At 34.1% G+C, this 16,380-nt stretch overlaps 2 protein-coding genes across 2 annotated transcripts; one reads left to right on the forward strand and one right to left on the reverse strand.

Annotated features, from left to right (window-relative positions):
• Positions 1 to 1,008: 1,008 nt before the first annotated feature.
• On the reverse strand, positions 1,009 to 4,136 carry LOC124175904 (transmembrane protein 170A). The gene is made up of 4 exons (XM_046556536.1): positions 3,931 to 4,136; positions 3,443 to 3,622; positions 3,242 to 3,347; positions 1,009 to 3,125 (listed from the first exon to the last, which is right to left on the reverse strand). Exons 2-4 carry the CDS (start codon positions 3,552 to 3,554, stop codon positions 2,930 to 2,932), a joined length of 414 nt encoding a protein of 137 aa, XP_046412492.1. The 5' UTR covers positions 3,555 to 3,622; positions 3,931 to 4,136; the 3' UTR covers positions 1,009 to 2,929.
• A 1,456-nt stretch (positions 4,137 to 5,592) lies between these two features.
• Positions 5,593 to 14,978, forward strand: LOC124175903 (ras-related protein Rab-10). The gene is made up of 5 exons (XM_046556535.1): positions 5,593 to 6,031; positions 11,104 to 11,164; positions 11,579 to 11,717; positions 11,966 to 12,055; positions 12,354 to 14,978. Exons 1-5 carry the CDS (start codon positions 5,905 to 5,907, stop codon positions 12,537 to 12,539), a joined length of 603 nt encoding a protein of 200 aa, XP_046412491.1. The 5' UTR covers positions 5,593 to 5,904; the 3' UTR covers positions 12,540 to 14,978.
• Positions 14,979 to 16,380: the final 1,402 nt, after the last annotated feature.

Raw genomic sequence — 16,380 nt, forward strand, 5'->3', positions numbered from 1 at the left:
TATTTACATTTGCGTATGCACTGAAATTTTAGATCTTCAAAAAACAGCTATCTTTTTTTTAAAGTTACTCCTAGGTGTTACAGTATGAAAATAGGTACTGGAAGCTGTAAACTAGCACCATGATTTTTTTGCACAACATAGGATAAATCTGCCGATAGTTATCAAAGCAATATGGATTTGCGTAGGTCGCTTATTGTTCACTTTATTGCTCAACTATGCGACGTAGCGCGATAACTTTAGACTAATAATTCGAGAAAGATTGTTCTAAACGTCGAATGAGTTTTGCGACATGTCATTGAAAATTTTCCGAATCAATGGCAATATAAACAAAACTACCGATGTCTGTGTTTACTAGTAATGTACCAATTTTGTAAAGGCCAATACAACGAACAACTTTTGAAGGAACCATTTTTCTGTAAAACCAACAAAAAAAATGACGTCAAATTATATCGTTTTAAAGATTACAAAAAATTTTACCCACAAATTTGTACTTAATTTCTCTGGCGCACATCAGGATATCTTCTTAAGCATCTAATAAATCTGTAAAAAAATTGCGGGGTTCTGTTTTTTTGGTAATAGGAGCTGAGGCATTGACTGCAGATATTGTAATATGTTTGAGGGTCCCTTATATTTAAAAACTTGTAGAACCCTGTAATCGGAGCGAATCTAAGAATGATTAACACTTATTTAATATAATCGTACCAAAAGATGAGTCGCTTTATTTTTGTTGGTATATTCGAACCAAGGTTTTTGAGATTATTTTGGATCAAGAGATCGTTTATTGGTTTATAAGAATTAACCATAGAAACCCAATTACCACTTTATTTAAAATCGAAAAACACTAATATTAATAGACATTATATAAACAAAAAAACGTAACTTGTCTTATCTAAGCTACATTTTAGATTAATATTTATTTTCGAAAGCATTCAGTTCTTCACACTTAACATTTATTTCCAGGGTCCCAATATGATATTGAATCTAGGTCGTATTTCCCTCCACCTAATTTGAACTTAACGCTATATGTATTATGTTGATCACGTATTGGGACGAATTATTGCTGCCTTGTTCAAAACACGAAATCTCCCTGAACTAAAAATTAGCGCGTAGGATAAAATTTATTGAAAGTAAAGTTCAGACGTTGTGTAAAGTATTGTCAAATTAATATTTTTAGCATTCCACGAGAAGTCATATGCATTTCCTCACATCATCTCTGATTTAATCTGTAATTGTTTCTACTAAGCTTGGACCTTGAGGTAAAACTTCTGGCTGCCAAGGAAATTAATCTTGATAATAGTTTGTAAGTGTGGTGTTTTTCATAACTGAAAATCTGTTCAAACGGATTTCGGCCAAGAAAATTTTTAAGGTATATTCAAATTACGAGAAACACGTTTTCACCACCAAAAAAGCAGCACGTTTTTTCAATTTTTTGCACTGCCTAATGACCCATTTACAATCTAAATCATATTTTTCACCTAAACTATTGAGTTTAGAGGAAAATGTTTTGTATAAAATAGATGCATTTGCATAGTCATCCTTCCTAAAATAATCTGCTTCAGCCTCGACTAAGCATTGAAAAAATTCATTACTGCTTGAAACATTCATACGAATTTATTTCAGGAAAATATGAGAAGAAAATAGAATCACATGTCTTTGCTGATTTCACACAAAATTAAGTTAGTTTCAGAGTAGGAAATAATTTATCGCTTTATAAGCTAACGTTCATGTGTAAATACTGAATCTAAAGAAATTAAATGAATCGCAAAATTATGAATACTGATAATTCATTTCGTATAAAGTTTCGTGAAAATAGGATTTGACATCGTTATATCATATATGAAGAACTGAAGGGTTTAAGGTGTAGAAAATTTTTGCAGAAAAGAACGTGTTTCTGGTTATTTCGGCGGAATTTGAAGAGTTTTTGGTTCAATTTGATCTAGAATCTTTTCAATAGCCCGAAGGGCTTCTTAGAGCTCAAACGGTAAGAAAAAAATTATAGATCTAATCGAAGATCATGGGGGGGAACAAAACATTGAATTATTCGTGGAACTCCCTGTTTACAAATCGTATGTAGACACCTACAGACGTCTGTAACAGAGAGAAGAAAAAACACAGTATTTTATAAAAATTATTGCAATATCAATTGATTGCACAAAAATATTATTCTGCATTATGTGTGATTTACACATAAAGTATAAGGAACAGAGAACTTCAGGCAGCCAGCAAACTACATTATAGTAGGTACAATTTATCTGCAACTCTTTTATCATCATCATTTAATACTACGACATTTACAATTTCTTATATTTTAAGTATTTATCTACATAAGTATTTTGGAAATTTACAACGTTCAGTCTGTCAATACTACTTACTAGAGTTTCCTCGAACACCTGATATCGATAACTATGTTACACTATTAAAGAATGCAACAGTGGTTAATGAAGAAACATCTTCAATGTAACCAATTCCTGATGTATGGTTACACCTAGTAACACACACATTTTTTCTTTCTATGTCACCTCCCGTGATGGATTCTCATCAGTTCAAGGTCAACTGTGTCATCTACTGTGCAGGTTGAACAAATAGTAGCAGCCGATACCAGTGACCTTCGATAGGTCAGGATCCACTACGGGAAATGTACATACATACATGTTTACAGATACTGTATCTAGTATATCTAAAGACTTTTGTTAATTGTCCAAAGTAATCAGTATAAAATTTAGTGATTCAAAGTGAAATCAAAAGAATATTTCGATGCATAGTGATTTCTGTCTTACCATGAATTATAGCTCTCACAAAATTACATTTATATAGAAAACTTACATAAGAAAATGACCATCTTTTTGTGGGACTCTTACTGGTTAATTATTGATATTCATCTGCATAATTTTCACTGTACAATATTGGCATCGTTCATTTAAACCTTCTGTTATAAAGTAGCTAATATCCTTGTGAATCCAACACAAGCAGCCATTACAGTTTGTCCGATACCCCACAGTAAAGCATATAAAGGCAGCATCTGATAGCCTGATGCACGGTAGACAAATGCTACTGCTGCGGAACTCAGAATTCCTGATGTTAACGGCAGCAATACCCCCATTATTATTATTAGCAGTGGGAAGAACCTGGATCAAATAAAATTATCCTGCCTTACATGGGTAAAAATGGAAATCAACAAATACAACTATGTGCTCTGTGTTTTTCAAATTACAAAGAACACAAAAGACATCCATGTACTTACTTTCCATATTTATGTTTTCGTAATGTCGCAAAACAAATTGCTGCTGCAATGGTATGGACGAATATGGACGAAAATAATGCCCAGAGAAATATCTGATACCACATCTCTGGAAAATAATACATTATGACAAATTACAAAATGTGTTTGTGCCAAAAAATCTAATTAACCATTTCCAATGAATTTTAGGAAGAAATTACATACGAAGAAATGAACTGAGTGGATTGTAAAGTGCATTTTCATCATTATTTGATGTTGCAGTAAGAGGTGTTGGCTCATTGGACATTGCTGTAGCTGAAATCACTTTGTGCAGCATCGCCTAGCAAGCAAAGACGCTATTAAGTACCATCAGAGGGAGGTCTCATCATAATGAAGCGAAATCTCCTAGGAAGATAAACACAAAGTAATTAATGGTACAAACACAGCATTGTCTACGAAAACATCAAGATACAAAATAAGTAATGCTCAAACGTTAAACAAATGTTGATATGTGTGAAAATCGAGAGGGCAATTGGATATATGATACAATAAAATTACAGTGATTTTTCCCAAGCAGGTAATATTTTTTAGTGATAATAAATAGACGTGAACAAGAAGTGACAGTTTTATGCGTATGCATATATATGTAGATGCATTTCTGTAGTACTAAATTAACTTCATTGAAAAGCGAAGGGCAGCAGTAATTTTATTACCTAAGTAACTTGATCAGCATGCCATGTGACTTATATTTTTACTTATGTCAGATCATCTGGCTGTCAAATTCCCGGAAGCTCGACTCGAAATTTTACCGAGATCTGTCAAAAGTCTACTTGTATGAGAATGCGTGTACTTGGTGCTCTCTACTTGGTGGTGGTACGTATGTACCATAGACTTATAAAGAGTTGAGACTGCGCGGTCTTACAGGCCACTGAAGCTAAGACCGAAGGACAGACATAGTCTGGGTTGTTCTTTTTCCGTCGCGCGATCAAAAGAGTGGGGAGCAGCTGCGACGCGGGAAAAACGATATTGGATTGGCAGCAGAAGTGCGCATTGAATTCTTCGGTCAACTTCAGTCAACGCTGTGACCCTCGATCCTCAGTATAAGCATCCGCATAGAGAATAGATCACGTCTCCCCTACCTAAGCAATGCACGGAATATGTCCGCCGCTCTGGAAGCAAGATAAAGAATTATTAGTGACAATCCCTGTCTCTTTCTAAAGACCGCTGTTGACTGAAGATCTTCATCGACATAACGCAACGAGGACACGAATCGACCCGTATATGTTTTGTAGGGATTCTATGCCCGCACTGTAATCTGTCTCTTTCTATTCGGGAGATACATTGTTGAACTACTCTCGCAGTCCATTCTCTATGTCGATGGGTGTAAATCCACTAGTTAGTAAGAAACATACCTTTAAAACAAAAACTATAAACATTGTACAAAGTTAATTAGTAGATATTAAGTAGTCATAAGTAGTTTAAAGCATATAACAAAAATACTTAGGTATTTGTAAAAATATTTCTTCCAAAAATAATTATACATGCAATATTATATTGACATATATAGCAAAATAAACAATACTTCGTTAACAAATATCACTGCACATACAAAACTTGATTTAATCACAGAGGGCAAGTATTACAACTTTGAATAACCCATTGTAAAACAATAAAATTAAAACACAAAAGAACTTTTAAACTGAGAAGGTTTTCCGGGAGACCATAGACTATCGCCGTACTATAGGCAACCCTACCTACGTGGAGTAGTTCTGTTGGTAAAGAGATCAAATACGTAATCAACACGTGTAACTGAGGAAATTGCACGTATGTACTTATATTCCAATATCGGCAAAGTTAAAAGTCAACAATTAAATAATTTCAAAACATCGCGACTTATCTACGGTGTCTTCACAGTTCCACCAAGATTACATGCCGCCCACTACAACTCCTATCTTGAGCAAAGTATGGTGAGTTGTATGTTAAATCATTACTCTTATACAAGTTCTTTCTCAAAGATTATACCCACAAGTTCCTCATTTTAATTCCATTACGCGGTCTTTCCACGCTCGTCTAGTGTCCTTCAGTACTCAATCGATATTGGCAACCAAAATTGCTGATTGTAAGTATGTCCTAGTTCATTTTCGTGATTCAGTTTGAATCTAATTCTTAATTTATCGGACCAAGTGCTCGCAGCGCAAGCTTGCGACGAAAGCACGTAATATGGTTCGACAGCTATCTGTCCGCACGTCGAGTTGATCCTCCTTTAACGTCCACGTGTCAGCCATCTTGAGATGGTTTTTTGTTCGCGGGCTGACCGATGAATTTAATACAAGTGATGAGTTCGTAGGATACGTAGTAGCCTGTTAGCACGATCCAATAATATCCGACGTTCGTTCGATTTATTTCCGTTAAATTCATCGCAACCACTCTGAAAATAGATGCGGCTTGTGGTGAAAAAAAAGACAAGGAGTGACCAGAGTGACCGCGCAATCTCCATGCGATTCGAGTAATTTGCGGTCATCGAAAGAAGCAACACTTCAGTATATACTACTATAAAAAGAAAAGAGCGAAAAATAATCTGAAAAAATCCGAGTGTTATTGGTTGTTTCTAGAATTAAATCTTGTTTTCACTCTAAACACAGCCGTGGAAGAGGATACGTACATAGGAAACACGAGTTTCGAGTGAGATGGCCAAGAAAACGTACGACCTTTTATTTAAATTGCTATTGATTGGCGATTCTGGTGTTGGAAAAACGTGTATTTTATTCAGATTTTCGGACGATGCTTTCACGACAACATTTCTCTCTACGATAGGTAAGGAATATTATCTTCTTTAATCTCATCTATGTAAAGTGCGTTACACATTCATTTCCGACGATGACGAGACAGTTGTAAAAACAAATGACTTATACTTGGTAGGTTGAAAAAAATTCATCGTATACAAACACGCATTGCGTGCACGATAGTGTACGTGTATCGAACTGATAGCTTTGATAAAACTCGTCATCTTTTAAAATGTTGCAACTTATACGCGCCATATTATTATTGCCAGTCAAATTGATCCTTGAATATGTTAATTATTAATACTACATACGTTGGTACAACAACGCATAGGATGCGGTCTAGCTGCTGCATGCTTTGTTCCCCGAGACTGAAATTCTTTGACTATAAATAGATATTTCTTTTATTGAGGTATAGTCTCATTATGCGAGCCAGATCATTTAAATTGATCAATAATATATGATATATTGAAGATGAGCGAGTAAACCCTTCCAAAGAGTAGAGGAATATTCTGTAGCAGACACTTTCTCCATTTAACTCGTTATATTATACATATGTATTTTATTTATTGCAATCTCACCGCATTACCATAAGATGAGAGACAATCTGTAACGACTACTTTTTTTGATTCTATAATTATTGCCAAATGTTGTATGGAAATAACACTGTCCCACATGGACTTTCCATTATAAAATAAATCAAGCTTCTTCGATAAGCTTCTTTAATTTTTCAATGTCGAACATGGGACTGTTGATGGAAACTTTTGATCATTTCGAGTTATTAAAAAAATTGGCTCCAAGTGTGACGGAAACATTTTCGAGTTACTAGTTGTGACTAATGGTACACAAATGAGATGGTTCTTGCTTTACTCCAATCCAATTTTCTTTAACCGCTGAAGTGATTCAAAGCTTCTGGGAATAGTTTGGCATTTGGTACAAAATAAAATCATGAAGTTAATCAGTTAACTTGTTTTTTGATGCTGGGAAATAATCAGTGTCTATCGGACAGTGCGATCTATTGTGATATGAAAATATTGTGGTTAGCTCATCATCATTGTTAGTGAAATACTCAGCTTTCTGCCGGTTCTTAATTTTCATGTTTATTTTTCTTGCAATATGTACATCAGGGGGCTGCTTTTAATTTGGAAAGTAACAGCAGGGATAGCTTCCATGCTCCTAGTGGTTGAGGCCTGGTATTTTGGGAGACACGATTTTATTTATCACATTTAATAATATTTCATGTTAAAATCGTGTTAAGGGAGGTATCACTACAGGCATGACGCATGGATTACACTCTGAGTCAACTATAGATTAGGAATAATGAATGAGGCACTTGATGTCGAGTACCTCTGCCTTTCGCTTCATTTTGGTATCTGTTATTCATTGTTTCAGTGAAAGTTCATGCGTCATTGTCTTTAGTATCAATTGTATGTGGACATTGATAGTATCTCTTGTTTTACTACTATTATTACTACTATTGTCAGTCTGTACTACTATAATACTAATTTCAGTATATACCATGAAAAAACATTCTGAACTGTCAAGATATCGTACGTATTACGAGCAGAACAATATATATTTGGCGAGGAATGCTATACGTACCTGAAGTGTCGATCGATCAGGCTTGATCAAAAACTTTAACTGATACTGAATTTCAGTAAGTAGTTCTTTGTAGGTTATTGAAACCCGGTAAGCAAAAAATTATGAACTTAATAACGATGATTCATTTGTCGATTATTGGAATTTAGTATTTGGTGATAGTTACGAGTTTTCGATCAAGTTTGCTCAATCGAAACTTCTGATACATAATATTCAATTACAATGATATCAAATAAACCAATTTTGAAATTAATGCGATATGGTTGAGAAACGTATAACTCAAGTTTCAGTTCGCAGCAAGTAATGTCAGGTTGAAATAAAAACTGTTACCTCCATGCCTATCAGAATGAGCTTGTCAAGAACTTCGTTCGAAATAGAGATTAGGAATCCTTTGAAACCAGTTGCAACTATCAGTTGATTATTGCTATTAGCTGTTATTTGTTTTGGTACCTAGTTGCTGAATCTTCACAATCTCAAATCCTGTACACAGGGTGGCCCAGGACTATCGCCCCATAGGCTATTATTGTGTTTCTTGCGAAAACCTGCGACAAAAACATTATTTAATTTTGGTAAAAAAGTTCTTATTTGTGAACAAGACAGCAGCTCAGCGAATGACAGTCAAATGACAATCCGCCAGTGCTATTGTGAGCCATCAGACGCTACTGAATTGGCCAACTTCACACGGCTGTAATTTACAAATAATAAATTTCTCATGAGAAATGAAAAAAAAACAAATGTGCCAGCTGCAGATTTTCATGAGAAATACATTGATAGTCTATGGAGCGATAGTCTCAGGTCACCCTGTGCAATGTACGTTTTCCAGAAATCATTACAAATCAACACAAAATGTGAACACTACACATTTGCAATATTTACTTAGTGTAGACATGCACTTAAGCTTGTATTTAAATATTAATGGCATAGTATTGGTTGTGTATGCGAGTTTTAACAGACTGTTTTACAACATGAAAGTATATACACACATCTTTTTCATATTTTAATTTCATTTTCATGGAAAATTTTTTTGTAAAACTATGCGCTAAATCTTATTCATGAATACAGAGCTTGCATGGGCTGCATGACTATTGTTTAAATCACTTGCTGTGATTGCGAGTACTACTAACAGAGTCTTCAGACCAAGTTTAGAATTGAAATAAGTTTAAAAATTTTGGTCGATTGCAGGATAAATTACATAGCGGGACAGGTAGTAGAAGGTAGTGAAAGTTTGTTTTAGAGAACTTGATATATCTTTCCTTGCTAGTCTCGTCGCTAATCCTTCACCTATGTCCCTCCTCCGTCAGTCAGTAGCATTTTCCACATTTGTGGACACGCGTGACGGACGTCTGTCACTTTCAATCGGTCTTCCAAATTTCTCGGGTCGCTCGAACGTTATTAAATTTAATTAGGCCCTTGTCACGTTAGGCCCACGGTAGTATCCAATCGTCTTCCTGCGGGAAAGCTGTGGAAGGCTGTACATAGCCTGTACCGTCGACAACTGGATTGCAGAGATGCTCCTGCCGCATTACCTGGTTGATCCGGGACTGAGTTATTGACCGCGCATTCCTCCAAATGGCACCCCACTGCCATTGGCGTTGCTGTGCGATCTATTCCTTAACTTGGAAAGATGCTCAGGTAATTGTTTTAAAAGTTTTTCACATCCTGGAATTCAGTTTCGGCAATGGGGTTTATTTTTTATTATTATGTTTTTTTTTTCTTGTTAATTAATCATGTTGATATTTCATTTTTAATTTTCTTTCAAGTTGTAGATAGATCTGAACATTCAATTAGATAGACAGATTATATCTCTCGGCAGAAGCATCTCCTCTGGTGTGTATTTTTCAATCTTTGGCCTGTAGTCTCGCTGATAGAATAATATTATACAGGTTATCCAAATATATCAAAAAATCATCAGGCATTTAAAATCAGTAGATCAATGGTGGAATATAAACATTGAAAAATTCTCCCTGCTATGGTCTCAATTCACTCTACCTAGGCTGTTCAATTTTTCGTATCTGTTAATATTTAATGGAAGACAGTTGTCGAAGTAGATGACAAAAATAAAAATTGACGCATGCACTTATTATTAAAAACAAACCAGTTTCTATTAACAATGGAAATGTCGGACTGTGATACTTGGTAACACAAAATTTAAATGTACTGCTCTGACTATGCTGTATTTTATTTTACAACAGTCGCCAAACTATTTGTTACACTGCACTAACTCAACATAAAAAAACATAAGATTGCCTTGCACAAAGTTTTCTGCATCTTTTTATTCAAATAATTCACCTGAAATGATCTAGTGATAGCTTACTTCTCGGTACCATATTGCTTTGCCCGTGGCTACTTTCGTACCTAATCAATGGCAAATTACCGTCAAGTTTTTAGTCATGCGTTTTTCACAGCCAACGTCTACTTATTCGGAACCATCACAAGATAATTTCATGTCCCTCAGATTTTATTATGTACTTTTACGTACCGAAAACTTGAATAATTACTTGTAGAAAACACAACATCTAAACTGATTAAGTCCTTGTTCGCAGTGCTTATTTTATGTTAGTCTTGGCTTTGCTGGTAAATTTTTTGGTTTCGGTCTGTCTTGTCTCAATAAGATGCTTAATTACCATGAACTGCATGATGAACAAAGGTACAATTGATTTGTAATTTTATTTTCATGCTTTCTTACCAAACAATCCAGAAACCATTTTAACACATTAATTAATATTCACATATAGAGAATGTTATCTTGGTGGAATACCTAAATGGTAATCTTCATACCAGTCAGAAATGTGTAATGGACATGATTCACTACTCATGTGTAATTTCCTTAGATAAGGCACTGAAGATGTTGATAAGAAGCTATTTTACGTTGACTTTCGAATAACAATCAGAGGAAATTACTTATACTTGATGATGTTGGCTGTTTTCAGTGAAAAAAGTTTCCTGATCGTATTTGTCATTTTTCACTCTACAAAAAAAAGTTTAGAACAATCTGCTTCTAACGTTGTTGAGGCTCTCTTCTCTGCGGTCTGGCTTGTCTATTTATGCATATGTATATCGCTATTACTGCATCGATTATCTGTAGTAAAGTTGTAACAAATGATCCTCAATATATTTCTATTCTAAATTACAAACGGAAAAACAAAAACAGGGAAAAGTAATATTGTAGCAACTGTGCAAGGAGAATGTATTCACGGTGATTTCAACAGCTATTTAACTGAATGCGTGTCCATGACTAATAACGTTTATAGGCAGGTCGTAGATTTCAAAACTCATTAAACAGTACGCTCATCACTAGTGTAGAGTTCTCTTATTCTATCTTATGGTACTGTGGGAGGTAACATTTTAAAACGCAAATACTACCTCAAGTTATTATAATAGTTTACTGCTAATTTTTACTCCTAACATTTTTCTGTACTTTCTACAATCATAATAAACATGTTAAATGTGATGTAATACTAATAGTGTCAATAATCATAGTAATAATAAAACAACTTTCGTGTTCAGGTATTGATTTCAAGATAAAAACAGTGGAATTGAGAGGGAAGAAGATCAAACTACAAATATGGTAAGTTTATTGTTTTCAAAAAATGCCCATCAAAGTCGGCTTTTCAACGATTTTTTAAGAATGTCTTACTTATGCAAAAGACAGTAGTGTTCGGTCTGTTACCATTACACATAATGGTGTAATATTCAAAACAATCTGGCCATTTGGGGAGTTGGAAAAGTCAAGAAAGTGATATGAGCTCATTTTTCTTCCCCACTCGCTATAAAAATTTATGTATTTTTTCTTTGAAATTTCCTACCAATTGCATCGAAGTCTATGTTTTTCTGGAAAGTTGTGTATAAAAAATTCCATGTCATTATCTAAGTACAAAGGTGGATGTTTACTTCTAGTTAAATGACTGTCCTATATCTGCCAGCACAAAATTACTTGTAGTAGAACATTACGCACTTATGTATGACGAATAACATCTTTCAGGGACACAGCTGGTCAGGAAAGATTCCACACTATAACAACTTCATACTACAGAGGTGCTATGGGAATCATGCTCATATATGATATTACCAATGGCAAGAGCTTCGAAAACATTGTCAAATGGCTGAGATACATTGATGAAGTGAGTATCGAAAATATCGTTCTATAATGTCTGCTTCATGGGAAAACAGTGCTAATCGACAAACGGTCAAACAGGATTTTATCCAGCACAGAATATAATTATTACACGTACCCATCTGCTAGGTCTGTCTGAATAAGAAGAAAAAAACGCGCATATCAATTACTTTTTTTTATACAAGCTCGAAGATTTGCATATCTAACATATGTCGACCTGTCGCACAGATACTCATACATATTTTTTTTCACCAGCACGCTAATGAGGATGTTGAGAAGATGATATTGGGCAACAAGTGTGACATGCATGAAAAGCGCGTTGTTAGTACGGAAAGAGGCGAGGCAGTGAGTATCAATTTATAACTACAGGATAGTTGATCATTTAATCTCAATTTATTCGCAAAATCACTACGCTTAACTATGTACGGATCGATTTGTGAGCATAAAACTATACAAAAGTTTGACTCAAGCAATGGTGGTACCACTAGTCACTAACGCACGACCTGAAGTGTGTCTTCCATTTCAGATTACATATTTTTTTTTATTCAGTTATCTAGCAAACCGTTGATTACCAATATAAAATTGACTAGCTGTTTAAAAACTTTTTCTATTGAAATGCTAATTGTTTTGTAATCGGTTACAGATTGGTAGAGAGCATGGAATAAAATTCATGGAAACATCAGCCAAGTCAAACGTAAACATCGAGCGGGCATTTATCGAGCTCGCAGAGGCTATTTTAGAAAAAACAGCGGGTAGTGAACCTCAGGAAGCACCGGATCGTGTAACGGTCGATCGTAGAGTTGAAAAAAGTTCAAATCGCTGTTGCTAACTGTATATTAGGAGTTTATATTATATAAAACTTGCATAATTAGCTGAGTATCGACGAATATTGCCAGCTTTATTTCGTTAGTATGATAATTAGCAATTACCTATTATTTTTTATTGTTATCTTTATAATAATTTAAATTAACAATATAGTAACGCGTCAGTTAATGATAATATTCGTACTAGTTATCGAGTTTATTTATATCTATAAGGTGACAAGAAAACGAGAGAGAGAGAGATTCGATATGTACATATGTATGTATGTAGCGTATGTCGCGGGAAAAAAAGAAGGAATCTAAGTTTACAACAAGTCTGCACGGTTAGCAGTTAGATAACTGAAGGATCAATTCATTTACACATTACAATATTTTACGCATTGTATTTGAAATTTTGAAAACTACACAGAAATATTGTACATCTCGCAAGTTTTAAAAGTTTCTATGTTTCATGTAATGTGTAGTCAGTGTTGATAGAATCATCTGCAATCAAAAGTAATAATCAATTAAGTCTAGTATATTTATGGAAGAACTATTCGAATCATATTTAAGAATAATTAATCATATTCGGCTTCATTCAATGGGCAATTGGAAATAAATTACGATCCATGGCTTGTTGGTCAAATTGATAAAACGTCAAAATAAGTCAAATTTAGAACAAATTAAAGTTGAAAGATGGAGTAAATCAGAAATAAAAGAAGGAAAAATATCTTGATTCTTACTGGAACATTTACAGTCTTCCCAGTTAACTTGACAATTGTACTAACCTCTCAACAAGTTGAAATAATCTTAGGCTAAGTTTATACGACGTCATTTTTTTTCCGATGTTTACTATACTGCTTTTATTCAATCAGTGGTAAAAGTGCGTGTATCAGCAAACTTATATTCAAAATAATAACTATCGAACGACAACTGTTGTATAAATGAAGTCATAGTTTTAATTCGTCCAGCCGTTAAGTGTTAAGAAACACGCTATACTTAAATTACCACCTAATGAAAAGTCATGCCTTGTTTTTTAGAATTATACCCTAACTCTGCCTCTGAGTATATGGAGATCTTCTGTTTGGCTTTACCCGGTGTCAACGATTACTTGTTTTCGATCTTAACAGTTTTGTTGCTATCACGCTGCAAAGCAGAAAACCATTTTATAAAAGTATAATTCTCTTAAATTTGGATTCATTCGGAACTAACAGATTTCGCAGGTTTAACGAACAAGTGTTTTTTTTTTTTTTTTATTTAATGAAATTCCAGTTTATAATGCTTTTTTGGCAGATTCGTGGTTCAAAATTTTTACATTCGCTTTTCTCGGGATTCCAAACACAGCTTTACAATGTTCCGTTACTAAGCATGGTCATCTTTTGTCGAGAATTCTGGGAACGAAACACGCAATTTTAAACTTTTATCCGAGATGCATGTATGCACCTAAAGTTCAAATGTTATAAATTTTTAATGAAATCGAAAATCCCAAATAAAGTTATGAAAATTTAGAAGTTCAGCAATAAATTGACTAATATTAACTTCACAAACTTAAAAATTTTTACAATTGCAAAAGTTGAGGTGCAATCATTTTTAATGAGTACTGTTAAAATTTTTTGCTTTCTAAAATAAAATTTTGCATGAATAATGAATGGAAATTGATTGATTAAAGAATCATGAAAACACCCATATCGTTTAGACTTTCGCTTGCCAAACGTTCATAAAAATGTTAGGTAACACGCATTTCTTTTCAACCCTAAATTTCCATAAATACTTAAAGTTTACGATTGATGTTAATACTAAGAAAAAAGAAAAGAAAGTTGCATCGACAAGAAATAAAAATTCTCAGAATATCGAATATCGATGCAATTTAAAGATTGTAGGTTTTAATTTATAGAAACATCTTATTTTCTGTAACAGTAAACCATAATAGTTTCTGCTAAATGAAAATCGCAACATTAAGGTGAAATACCCTACACAAACATTCTTGTTCCTATATTTACTATTATTATTAGTAATTACTGAAAATCCAAGGCCAGAGAATGAGGGTACAAAAGTCACATCGAAACTTTGAACTCTACCGAATCGTGTGACAGCATAGACTGATCTGTATCATTTTTAAATTCAGAATTCGTATTACTTTTTCGTTTTTAAGGCCTATCGTACCGTCAAAAACGTGGCTTTATTTTCTGCTATATTTTTTAAAATCGTAATTCCGTATAGCACGATCATATAGTCAGCGATCTTGTAAGCCATTGCACATGTATGTTTTAATATACATACCTAATAATAATATACATACTATACTTCTTGTGATACATTATGCGCACGATCAAATGCTATTGAGTGTTCAGGTAGGCATTAAAAAGGACATACCAAACAGAACACTTTGATAAAATTGTTTCTACGTAAAGCCAATAAAATTTTTATATGTATTACCGTGTCTAATAAATAATTCGTATTAGGAATAATTATTTCACTCAATTGAAATACCTGTTCTCCAAAGAATTCTAAAAAATTCTACATGAGGTTTCAGCCGATACTTTTATACGCATATTATATTTCTAGCTGTCTCAGCAGATGTTGTCTTACTCTTTCCGATAGGTGCGCGATAATGTGTTAACAATATGGAAAATAAGTAAACAATCGCCATCTATCTGATATTATCATAGCTACGAATTATCGTCTCAACAATACAAATACATTGTACGAATATGACCTCAATCGGTGAATTCGTTCAGAAGTTACACAAACACTGACAGACGTACCAAAAAATTATATATATATAAAGTTATAAATATTTTTATTAACAAATAATTAGCCACAACACTATTTACAAGAGTTTCGACAAGGCCAAAAAACGTACGGCCAAAAAACAATATCGAAAAAAACACCTAACGCAGTTCTCTTCTTATCCCCATTCCTCAATTTGTAATCACGCAGGTCCGAACAACTTGCAAAAGACAATTTCTTGCAGGAGGCCTCACACGAAATTTTTTCCGGACATCGCATACATGTCTTTACCTGTGCCGAATGAATGCCTATCTAGGTAAGAAGATACAGCTTAGCAAGTTTTGAAAAGGGTATCTAGTCAAGCCGCATGGCTAAAAAATTTTGCTTATTTGATTTTCTAATGACATCTTTAATCGGCTATAACAAATATTTTCGCCACTTACTCAGGGTGGCGAAAAACCGAGAAAACCGAGAATAGCCAGGGAATCACGTTGTTCTACTGGGAAAAATGTATTTTTTCCTTGTTCTTTCAAAAAGTAGTTTAAAAAGCCCAACTGTTGTTCGTCAATTTACAGTCAGCTAATCTTGCCTTTCGAAATACTATCGTTTGATTTTCATACCCTCCCGTTCTTGTATACAATTTAAGCTAAGCCGTTCAACGTTTTGCAAATTTGTTGGCAAAAGATAAAGGAATACTGAATTTTTTTCCAGAAAACGTCAGATAATTTTATCACTGTAAAATTGTGGCCACCCTGTTTTCAATTGACGTAAGAATTGAAAAATGTTTTTTTTAGATTTATTTTAGATAAATTATATGCCTATTACGAGCAAAATCAGACATTTTGCAAAGCTGAAGTCACAACGCGATTTCTCCACACGTATAGAAATTTAATGATCGGAATACAAGTTACCTTCTGCTTCACACCTTCTTCGAATATCTGAAAAGTATAAATCACCGATGATAGCTGAGTCTTGATCTGTTTTATGGATACTATTCCCATTGACTGAAAAATCACTGGATATCTAAGATTAATTCATGAAGGAATAAATCTGATGAAATACAGTGCACATTTGCTTCTGTAATTACACAGGCTCACTTTATTCGAGGAACTCGCATTTTCCGTGGGTATCGTCAATACA

This window comes from Neodiprion fabricii, chromosome 2, assembly GCF_021155785.1.
Source record: "Neodiprion fabricii isolate iyNeoFabr1 chromosome 2, iyNeoFabr1.1, whole genome shotgun sequence".
Taxonomy (NCBI): Eukaryota; Metazoa; Arthropoda; class Insecta; order Hymenoptera; family Diprionidae; genus Neodiprion; species Neodiprion fabricii.

Excerpts from the sequence above, each read along its gene's own strand:
- LOC124175903 (XM_046556535.1), top strand. The coding sequence starts at position 5,905 with ATGGCCAAGAAAACGTACGACCTTTTATTTAAATTGCTATTGATTGGC. Across the intron at positions 11,718-11,965 it reads GGCTGAGATACATTGATGAA|CACGCTAATGAGGATGTTGA; the intron begins GTGAGTATCGAA and ends TTTTTTCACCAG. Across the intron at positions 12,056-12,353 it reads GTACGGAAAGAGGCGAGGCA|ATTGGTAGAGAGCATGGAAT; the intron begins GTGAGTATCAAT and ends AATCGGTTACAG.
- LOC124175904 (XM_046556536.1), bottom strand. The coding sequence starts at position 3,554 with ATGCTGCACAAAGTGATTTCAGCTACAGCAATGTCCAATGAGCCAACA. Across the intron at positions 3,348-3,442 it reads TCCACTCAGTTCATTTCTTC|AGATGTGGTATCAGATATTT; the intron begins GTATGTAATTTC and ends ATTATTTTCCAG. Across the intron at positions 3,126-3,241 it reads CGAAAACATAAATATGGAAA|GTTCTTCCCACTGCTAATAA; the intron begins GTAAGTACATGG and ends TATTTGATCCAG.